At 36.7% G+C, this 11,763-nt stretch overlaps 1 protein-coding gene across 1 annotated transcript; it reads right to left on the bottom strand.

The window, feature by feature from the left end:
• Positions 1-1,445: 1,445 nt before the first annotated feature.
• Positions 1,446-10,620, bottom strand: LOC134477789 (heterogeneous nuclear ribonucleoprotein C-like). The gene is made up of 2 exons (XM_063256871.1): positions 10,015-10,620; positions 1,446-1,816 (listed from the first exon to the last, which is right to left on the bottom strand). Exon 1 carries the CDS (start codon positions 10,460-10,462, stop codon positions 10,043-10,045), a length of 420 nt encoding a protein of 139 aa, XP_063112941.1. The 5' UTR covers positions 10,463-10,620; the 3' UTR covers positions 1,446-1,816; positions 10,015-10,042.
• Between the last annotated feature and the right edge of the window lie 1,143 nt (positions 10,621-11,763).

Raw genomic sequence — 11,763 nt, 5'->3', positions numbered from 1 at the left:
TGATATTTTAATTATCTGGAACACTAATTTAACTCATGGGTGCCTTTCGCAAAAAATCCACATCGGCTCTTAATTACCTAACCTAATTCTTATGCTGGAGTGAGCACAAACTATTGATTGAACTTTAAGAAATTACCATTGTATTTGATCTACAAAAATGGCAACTTTGTCTAGTTAAAACTCACAAAAACTACAATACTTCACTGGTCCAGTAAGCACTGGTTTTTAGTATAATTGGCTTCCATTTACTCTAAGGTATGATACACATAGTGTATGTGAGAGGTGCCTGTAAGTGGTAATGACCAGGATTCCTTAGAGATAAGGAATATCATAGTGGGGATGTAGCTCACTGATAGAGTGCTTATAAAACAAAATACAACAACCAAAATGAGTACCATACAGTAAACAGCATTAGGAAGCGAGGAGAGGAAGACATTCTGTCAGAATTAGAAGCTTCACTTTTATTTGTAACCTTTTCTAAAATTTACATATTTAATTTGAAATACTTGTCCTTGAAGAAATATCAGCTATTAGTGGACATTTAATTTCAAGATTTACAAAATAAAGATGAGCATTGATAGTATGCTTGGCATGCCTCCCTAACAGCCATAGCATTAAAGAGAACTTGAAATTCAAATATAACTCTGACAAACCTGAGCAATTTGTGGGTCCATAAATAGAGGCATTGAGGGAGTTCATCAGCGCATTGTACAAGCATCTTTACTTCAGTTAAGAAAATCATCATTCCAGATAAAAATAACTGTCTCCTTAAAACATCGCCACACATCTCCAACAGTCACTCTGTAAATTATTGTTTCAGTTCTTTATATAAGATGTTAATGCCACTGGCTAAGATAATGACAGTCAATTTCCTATTTAAATCTTTTTAATTGTATTCATTTTTCTTACAATGTCTAATCCTACTCAGTGTGAAATACGCAAGAAAATCCCTGGATTAATGTCTTAATTACAGTGTTGGCTAATGTTGCTATGTAAATGATTCTTCATGTTTTAATAGCATTTTTAAAAACTCTCTGAGATTAAAAAGATGAAAAAGTTTTTACATAGGTGATCTAGCTTCCTGGACTGGTAATTTGGGTAGATGCGTCATTTAAATGACAAAAATGGAGGCTGTTCCTGACCTTAAGATGGAAATCTTTGCACTAGAGATTCTGCTTTGGTGAAATTGTATAGAGGAATGCCAAACTCATTTATGGCAAAGTTCAAATCTGAGACACTCTTGCATCTGCACTTCGTAGAGGCCGAGATTGACTTTATTCATCCCTTTTTCAAGAAGATGGCATTAAAATATAGCCATATATTTTATATGGATTTATTTTTGTGTTTATAGCTTTTCTTCCATTATCATTGTTACTAAACTTTCAAAATACTTTTATCACTGCTGTACTGGTAAATACTTAGGTAATTTGCAAAGATATATATATATATATATATATATATATATATATATATTCACTCACATACCTCCTGTAGATATAGTGATATAAAGGCTTTTTAACATGCATAGAACAAGTAATAGTACAATGCATGAAACTTCATTGTTTTACCTCAACATGGGTGTCATGGTAATATCCAGATCAAACACTTGGTTGCTTCCCTAAAAGTGAGATGAGGCAGTAAACAGAGAATCCGCAAAGCACTTGTACATCAGTGGCCATACTGACAGAGCCACTGCCTGGGAACCAGGAACATGGTGAGGAAGAGAGCCAGGACAGCGCTCAGCAGGCTGCTCCACTGTCAGCTGTGTGGATGGAAGGGTCTTCATCCATGCAGAGGACAGAGGGGCCCAGACTTCCTAGGCAAAGGACAAAGAACAGTGATTTTCTTCATTTTTCTGGAGGAGACAGACAAGCATTCCTAGAATGAAAATTATCCCAAAATTTAGATTCATACTCTGCCATTTTGAAAGCTTGACAGGGTGACCTATTTCAGGCTGCAACTTTATGAATCTTTTAGCAATAACAGAGACTTTATTACCCTTTTTGACCAGAGAAAACAGACACCTTAACTATATAGATGTGTACAAATATCTAATTTGCAAGATGCAAGAATGCTTTTAGGAAACTAGAACTTTTTTTACAGTAGTGATAAAAGGATCAGTTGAAGATTTACTTTCTCATGATAAATTTAAACCTTAATTTTTAATATTAAATTAGTGAAATTTCTAAAATATTACCTTGCCTCATGAGTTATTATCATGAACTCTGCACACCATTAGACTATTTGTGGTGAACATATTGATCACATAATATTTCCAATAGATTAAATAATTCATTTTAAAAAATGGCATACTATTTAAGCCACTAAATGTTTGTTCTAAAATAAACTTCCACTAATGAAATACACTTACATTAACACAGACTTATTTATGATGAAATAGTGTTCAGTGTACTCAGTCAAAAATCTGTCCGAGGGTAACAACATGAGATGCTGACTCATTCTAGATAGCACAATCTATTAATATACAGGGTTACTTTCCTCTTTTATAAAACATGAGTCCAGCAACTAAAGGATATAATCAGAAGAGATGTCTTTCTCTTTTAGATGTAATGATCCACTTGTGAGACTTTTGCTTCTTTGGTCTATAGCTTTGAACTCAATATATTTGGAGGCTGAGATGTGATTTTGTTAAACTAGAAGCTTACACTGTACTCTGATGAATGTTTCTGGGATCCTTTGTATTAATGACTCAACAGGTAGAAATTGCTTGCATTGATGTTTGTGAGGTTTGATTCAGATCATCAAGAAACAGCTGGGTTACTGCTATGCAAAGAGGAAAATAAGGGCTGTGGCCTGTGATAATGATGCTCGTTCACAGATTCCACACCAATTTGTGGAATATGTGAGTATATTACTTAACATGGCAAAAGGAACTTTGCAGAGGGAATTAAGGACACTGAGATGGAAAGACTTTCTCAGTCAGTTGGAGCTATGCTGTATTCACAAGGATCCTTACACAGACAGAAGTCAGAGGCAGAGGGATAGAAAGAAAGAGAGTTGAGAATACTACATGGCTGAACTGAAGAGGAAGAAAGTTGTGAGCTAATGGGTATAGATGGCTTCGGGAAGGTCAGAGAAAGTTTTTTTTCCTGAAATTTGCAGAAAGAACACATCATCCTATTTGAAATTTTATTTATCTCCAGAATTAGAATGTTGTAAATGTGCAGTTTTTAATGTATAGCTCACATCTAAACTCTGAACCTGAACAGGGGCTACCTTTAGTGCTGCAGTAATGGAGAGCTTAAGAAAATCCATGGTAAGCGGCGGTAGTGTGGCCCATTGCAGCCTTTCCAGGGGGAGAACTAGCAGTGTCTCCTGAGTTCCATGCCATGTTGGAACTTAGGACTCTGGGAAGCCAAGCCAGCACCTCCCCTCCCTGGTAAGCAGAGGCAGGGTGGCAGACTGCAGCCCTTCAGGGGGAGAACCAGCAGTGTCTCCTGAGATCCACGCCATGTAGGAACTGAGGACGCTGTGAAAACAAATGACCATTCTGCCTCCCTGCTTAGCAATAGTGAACCTACTGCTACATGGCCTAGAGTCAAATATCCCACTTCCCTGATCCTCCTTCTCCTCCTCCTCCCCACCCATTAGCAAGTGGGAACCAGAAATCTGAGCATCTCCTGGGAGGTTGACCATAGCAAATAAGGGGGACTTCCTTCTACCATTTCTTTGAAGGCAAATATTTTTATTACTGTTTTGCTCTTTTCTGATTAATGGTACTGCTCTATTCAATATTCTGCTTTGATAAGTTCTATAGTGTTCTATATTTCATCTCATTTTGATATATAGGATTGAAAGAACAACTATTATAAAGATAACAAAATATACTGTGATACCTATTACTGTTATCCCGGTAACCTGCTGTGAAGTTCTGTACCAATTTCACTGTACGATCTTAGGTGGCTTTATTCTGACTTGTTCTGTTGTATACTTTCAAAATAAAAATTAAAACAAAAGAAAATCCATTAAGTACAGTATAATTTGATATCTGTGAACGTTGCATTTGACACCCCTGTACTAGTTGAGATCGTTCAATTAGATTAAGTTTAGCAGAGAGAAATGAGAAAGGAATACAGAAGAAGAAGAGAGGAAAAAATTATGATTTTCAACTTATACTTAGTGGTCTACAAAAGAGATATTACAGTATATGTGTTATATGAAGTGGGTTCATGAGCAATATAGGAATACAAACCACCACACTGATAAATTTGGAATTTTATTAGCTGAACTAAGACTCATACACTCGTATACAGACACCCTCTGATTCAGAATCCCACGGAGTTGACCCAAACTGTAAAGTTAGAGAGCTTTTAAAATAGAGAAACACTAAAAGATGTCCTGGGGGAAACAATTTAGTTAGAATCTTGTTGAGAAGGTTAATTTTTCTCTTATGGGTACAGCTCATCTTGCTTTTCTTATGGGATTATACTCTAGGTAATTTTCCATTCTCCTGAGTCAACTACAGGGCACTAGTTAAATGCATGGCTTGAGATGATGTCAGTTATGCCAAGCCACAACATTATACAGAATACAAGGTATAACTAATGTTATGAGCCTAGTTATTCACTTCATCTTGATTTTCTTAGCATTTGGAACATTGAGTGACATTCTGGATGCAAAATAGAAATTTCCTACTACATAAAATAATTAGAAGCTGATTGATGCACTTGATTCACTCAGTTTAATTTAAGTGAGACTTTTATTGTATGGGAGATACTCATTTCCATTTCTTATAAAATTCTGCTTTGAATCCGAACCTTTCAGATTTTCGAAAAAGACACTCATTTTCTGACAAACTATTAACTTTTAAAGTATAGTATCCAGTGGGGATGCACATTTTCATAATGTTTACTTTTGGCTCTGTACAAAGGAACAGTAAAATAGAAATATAGAAGTCTGCCCCTGAATTTGTGTGTGTGTATATATAACAAGTCATTGGCTTAGCAAACTAAAATTCCTTCTATTTTACAAGCAAATAGTCTTCTTTTGTGTTTCAAGTACTTCATATTATTTTAGTACCTTTTAGGGATAAGATTAGGGATGAAAAGTCTGACTGAGAGGGAATTATGGGTGTAATTATGGGTCACTGTAGAGTAAGTCACTTTGTGAGTCACTGTAACGAAGCCAATAGTATGGTCAATTAGATTTAAGTTCTTCTGTTTCTTTAAGTTCTTCTGTTAAGGAATCACCCTCCTGCCAAGATCTTGCCTCGTTAAGTCAATTAGATTTTAAGTTCTTCTGTTTCTTTAAGTTCTTCTGTTAAGGAATCATCCTTCTGCCAAGATCTTGCCTTAATACTGTGAAACACTCAGTCCATACAGGCAAGATTTTTTTTTTTTTTTTTTTTTTTTTGCCTAAACTCTCTTCCATCAATGACATTGATGATGGCTTATATTTACTTATTTTTTTCCATAAAGTGAAAAATCTTATTTTAATTCATTGCAAGGATCACCAAAATGACACATGAGCCTTTCACAACACAAGCTTATTGAAAGAGATGTTGATGTTTAAACAAGAGAACATGATACAAACTCCTATCATCTTTCTTACTATCACTTCAAGGGACAACATCTCCAGTAAAAAGCTATCATGGAATCTAAACCAAATTAAGAGATAGCAGATGTGATCTTAGGTGTGGCTTTCCAAATCAATCCTGTACGCCACCTTATTGGCAGTTTTCTAATCAAGCAAGAATGTGAAAAAGTAATTGCAGTTTAGATCTACTATTGCTATTCAGAAAAAAGAATAGTGACCATTATGACTTTGCCAGTTTAATTATAAAGATAATTCGTGCATTTGAGATTTTGTTGCTCTATCAGAAAAGAAATAACTTCATTTTATTTTAAGCAGTTAGGTTAGAAAAAAAAAAAAAAAAAAAAAAAAAAAAACTATTGCCTAGGCACAATCCTATCTTACCATCATGCAACTTTTTTGTCTCTGCACAAGCTCCATGGCTTTGTCTAATTCAGAAGATTTATGTATGTCTATCAAGGCCACGCCCTCCAATTTTGTGCTAGATTTCCATTACTTGTTACATTCTCAACAATGTACCTTTTAAAATATCACTCTCCATTATAGAATCATCCATTTGCATTCAATTGTTCTCATGAGTACTCAAATATATTTTTGAATGTTTAATCTGTCTTTCAAACTTTTAATGGCTCTTCATTATATATCTTCTGGCTTCCATTTCTTTGTCTCTCAGTTATTTCTTGATAAAATCATTTGTATTTAGAGGGTGTAGATTTATGTACTGTTCATTGTCTTCATAACTCTCTAGCCTGTGATATCTTTTTCAATCAGCGCATTGAAATAATTATCAAGGCCATATATGACCATATTAATTAAAAAATGCTTTCATTTTCTTTATTGAACTTTCTCCAGCATCAGAGACTGATTTCAACTTAGTTCTTAATCTTTTTTCTTAGCTTGGTGACACAAGGACTTCTTGTCACTTTCTCTCTACTTCCTTTATCACTGGGGCTCCTTACTTTTCCTTTGGTTCCCCTCTTGCTCTAGCTTGAATTGTCATGGGGCATCATTTTTTCTCTTCTCTTTTCTTACATTCTGTCATCCTGAATGACTTATTCTAGACTAACAGCTTTAAATTCTGTGTGTTAAGAAATGCAAAACCCACATATCCAGGTAGACCCCTACCTGCCACCAGGCCCAAATTTGTCACCTCCAATAAGGTGAACAACTCAAATTCCAGATGATCAAAACATTGATTTTCATGTTTTACTGTGCTCTGCACCTTAATTATCTTCAATGTCTCAATAACTTCTAGTGTTTATTTGTTTCAGGATAAAATGTAGAAAGTACTCTTCATTTCTTAATAAGTTTCACTCCCATATCATCCAACCCCACTGAATGCACCCCAGAAGAATATCACAGAATGGACCCTCTCTCTCCATGTTCACTAATAACCATTTCAGCCCGCATTGTTATCATGTGTTCTCTGCCCTGCAGTCATAGCTTCATAATTTCTTTTTTTTCTGTCTTTCTCTCCTAAAAACTGTTTCCCACACAGCCCGTGAAGTGATTTGCTCAAGCTGTTCATTAGAAAATATCACTCTCTGGCTTCAAACTTTCCAGAAATCCTCCTGTCAAAACACTCATGACTCACTGATTAAATGAGCTGGACTCAAAATCTGAGTCAAGAAGGAAACAGCTCTCTGCTGGCATCTCTCTCCTGCCACACACAATCTTTTACCTTTTCTCATCTCAGTGTTTTCTTAATCTAATCTATGTTTCTCTGGTCACATTCATACCATGATGGATAGTCTTATTTTCTACCTAGGTTAACATATGAGTTTTGTGAAATATAAAATAGCAAGGAAGCAAATGATCTTCCCACCACAACAATCGTCCCTCTTACTTGTTTCAATATTTATACATGAACTCTCGGTTACCATGGATGCATTTCTCTCTGTACATACTGAAGTCCAGACCTGTTGGGATCACGAGATCTCACCCATCCGCACCTGTTCCAGTCACACGCTGTAACTTCAGCCAGCCACAGGATCTTAATGAACACACAAGCTTACTTTACTGTCCACTATCATAAATTCCCCACAGGGAGTCCAACACTCTTCTGTAGTTAACATCCATTTCTCTTTTATTTATGGCTAGAATTCCAAGAATCTTTAACTTGGTTAACTTCTTTTTTCTTTTAACCATACAACTAGTTTTTCATCTCTTTATCAAGTTTAAGCCTAACATCCTACTCAAACTTTTCTGGTAAATGTTACCAGTGATTTCAACCAAGACAAAAGTTGTAATTGATTCTTCTTTCACTTTACCTTTTTCAGTATTGCTCAATATACAGCACAAGCTGAAAACACTGTAGCATATTGAGCAAAACTGATAATACATATTACATATTATTAATACACATTAACCCATGACTCTGTAACAGTTTTTTGACTTTCATTATTAACTTTTAAGTTGATGTGTTTGAATCATTAACCAACAAACATTCAAACTTTTTGTGCTTCATCTCAGTTTATTGCAGAATTGGAATTTACATAAATGACTCGCAAGTGTTACATAACATCAGTTTACTCAGCTTCCAATAATACAAAGTGGAGACTATGTGAAGAGATGTGAAACAGCAGACACATAATCAAGAGTAGCTTACAGTCCCTTCTACCTTTTTGGTTCTCAAAAGCAAAGAATGAGAGAAAAAAGAATATACTGTTCCATTCCTTACTGTCTCACTTTTTATATATTGAAATTTGCACCCTTGACTACTCGCCATTTTTCATCTCTCCCAAAGTTGCTGCTACTTATAAACTAGATTCATAATCTAGGGCACGGCCTCACCTCCATAACTGGTAATTAAATAGTGTATGATCATACTTATTTCATTTATTTTTCTATAGCTATTTGATTATATTAGTCTCATTGTCTCTTCTCTAAAATACATCTAAATATGAACTGGTATTTTTAAAAATATTTCTAGTGGTACCATTCAAGTTATATAGTATTTATTGCTTACCTTTGTCTGATAATTCTTTCCTTCAATTTCCTTTCTTTATTTCCTTCCCCATATGCTTCCTTACTAATTTATAATCCCCAGAGTATCCAAACCTAGTGTGACTTGTTTAGTGCTTTTACTCTAAAAATATGACCTATCATATAACAGTGAATAAGTATTCATAATTGATAATCTCCTCCCTCAGAAATACAATTGTTATTGTCACTGATCATATCTTTTGTCAAATCTCATTAAAATCTACTGGTATTTATAGTGATACTGGCTTTTGTATGTCAGTTGAGTCTATCTCTCTGTCTTTCTCAGGCTTATCATTGGGATTGTTTTTTACAAAAAAAAAATTGTCAACATACAATTTTGTTGAGTATGAAATTTTTATAATGTTTCTAATCTTTTTATGGTGTTCACTGGGTAAGTATCTCTGGGATTCTTTACCATTTATCTAGTATAATATCTATAAGCATACTGCATTTAATAAATTCATTCTATAGAGTAAAATGACATTGAATGCTATTTTACTAATAATCTGCAGTTCACCTTTACTTTTGAGATGAATAATTATAATTAGCAGATGTCTAAAAAGGATAAAAATGTGCCTGGAAAAATTATTTTATGCAAAATTTATGGTATGACCCATCTTATCTACTTAAACTAATGATTTATATTTCATATGCTACATCCACTTGGATTTCAATATTCAGGTCTTCATGATGAAACTCAAGTGCAATTATAAAAATGAATGAGTACATTAAGTTCATCTATGTATTAAGAATATGGGTTCTTTTTGCAGAGGCTTTGATTAGCCTTGCACATTTTATTTATTTTGTTTTGCTTTGTTGTTTTTTCCCAAATTTCTGGTTTAACAAGGACTTATTTATTTTGATGATAAAGGTCCCCAACACCAAGTTGTTCACAAAAATAACCCACAGTATCAGCTTTAGAAAACAAATAAAGACTGTTACAATAATTTGCTAGAGGATACATTTGACACACTGACTCTGATCCCCAAAAATACATTTTTACATTTGGGTTCGGCAGTCCTACCAGTACTTGATACATTTGTAAAACACTCACACTTGTGCACACACACACACACTCGTGCGTGCGTGCACACACCCGCTTTACTCAAAGCTGCACTCAAATGCTCCAACTAATTAAGACTGTCTTTGAGGTTAGGGAAGCAACTACTGAAATCGTGTAAGAATGGAAATAAGTGTAATCATTGCAAGGAGAGGCAACTGGGCAAACAGCTGATAGAAAAAAAATACCATGCAATATTTTTATCTTGAAGTCATAAACATGTATCAACATTAAAAAAGCAATAATCTCAGAGTAAGATTTAAACAACTACTAGAAGCATCAGAGGAAGAGAAAATGGGACCAGGTGCGGTGCAATCAGCAGCACAGGAAGGACAGAGGTCGGGAGCGCGCGAGCATGTGCTCAAGGTGCTAGGGGAGGGCATCTGGTGGGACTTTCATCTTAGACAAGCACCTACCTGTGTGAAAAAATTATGAGCAAGACTTCTAAACCCCACCGTGTGCGCAGGAGCCATCCTCACCATTGGCGCTGCCTCGGTCACCCTCTCCTTTCTCAGTCTCTTTTTCACACCCTTGATCAGCTCCAGCTGGTCTCAGCCTCATCTTCCCCACCTTCGTGGCCCAGCAGTTGCTCCTCCCCAGCGCTCTGCAGCTGCAGGGGTCTCCGTCTCCACAGCGGTCTCCTCCTTCCGCAGGGGGGCGCTCCTCTGCTCCCCTTGAGCCTCCATTCTTCCGCTCTACAGCTTCTCTGCTCTGTTCCTTTTCAATTTTCTGCAGGCTTTCCAGTGAAGAACCCGCTTTTTCTTTTACGTGGTTCAGCTCCTCCTTCAGGGCCTGAAAGTCATCTCCTTTCAGCTTTCCAGGCTGGGAAGAAGATTCCCCGGCCGCTCTTGCAATTGAAGTCATCTTCGCCCCTCCTGAAGTGTTTCCGGACGCAGGCTGTCATCTGCAGGGCAGGACAGCCCGAGCACTGGGAGGAGGAAGAGGAGCACGTGAGGGGTAACTGTGCATCCCGTCCTGATACATCACACTTCTTTACCACGGGAATATCGAGATTCTCAGTGAACACACAGGAGTTCGTGTAGCAAGAAATCCATCTTGTTGGTGACACTGCAAAGCATCGTGTTTGATAATAAGATGACTGACAACGAAACAAAACAAAACAAAACAAAACACTGTAGCCAGTGGTCAAAAGAATCTCACAGGCGATGGGTGATGGGTGAGAGATTTGATTGCAAATCTCTTACTAATGGGTTCTTCTTGGTGAAGTAAAGGAGTTCGCTGCTGTAGAATGTTGCTAACGCAGCTGCAACCTCTCAGTCTTCATCTTTGGAGAGTTTAAAGCATCCTTTGAGGGTAAAGAGGTGGTCTGTGGATACTACTGTCAAGCTTGTACGCATCTTTGTGGCTTGGAAACAGGACAATAAGAACTCTTTAGGGTCACTGTTAGGATAGGGAGTTGAAACATTTGAGATTGAATTAGAGTTCCAACAATTTAAAGAGTCTTTTGTAAACTCTGGTCGAAAGGAATAGAGAAAAGTGAATTATTTATTTAATCTTGTCCTACACTGGGCTCTGATACCTAAAGTGAATTATTATGTTTTTGATTGCATATATTTTTGTAATCAAAAATAAAATTGAATCACATTTCCCACTGTTGTGGACTCTCTATTGGACGGGAGCTTCCTCTCATATGATGCTCCTCTGCTGTGCTAATTTTTTATCGCACCTTATCAGACATTGTACACATTTCAGATTATGCTTCTCTAATACAAATTGTGTGAGTTATCATCCTAGTTGGTGATTTATGCCCAGTTCCAAATTCACCTTTTAAGCTTATGCTGGCCAACAGCATACAGAATCCCTTCAAACATATCTAATTTAAAACAAACACTTGTCCTATGAGAATCTGTCCAGAGAAAGGCCTCTTCTGCATTTCTGGGTGCTGCTTGAATAGGCAGGGGAACAGGCCCTCAGGGAGCTCTGCCCCAGCCATGCTCACAGAACACATGGTCCTTCCATAGCTTTAACCATAGAGTTGCCCACAGGTATACTGGAGACTTCTCACCCTAAGGTATGTGTGTGTGCATGTGCGTGTGTGTGCATGCACATGTGTGCGTGCATATGTGTGCCACCTGGTTTGCTTGTCCTGTTTCTCACTTCTGCTTCAGAGGGTTGTTGCTTCTGCCTCAGCCACTATGACCTCC

Source organism: Cavia porcellus, unplaced genomic scaffold (genome assembly GCF_034190915.1).
Source record: "Cavia porcellus strain 051 isolate PalLab524CR breed Dunkin Hartley unplaced genomic scaffold, mCavPor4.1 scaffold_10, whole genome shotgun sequence".
NCBI classification, from domain to species: Eukaryota; Metazoa; Chordata; class Mammalia; order Rodentia; family Caviidae; genus Cavia; species Cavia porcellus.
Note: the sequence above shows the minus strand (reverse complement) of the source record. Positions and strands in the feature narration are given on the sequence as shown.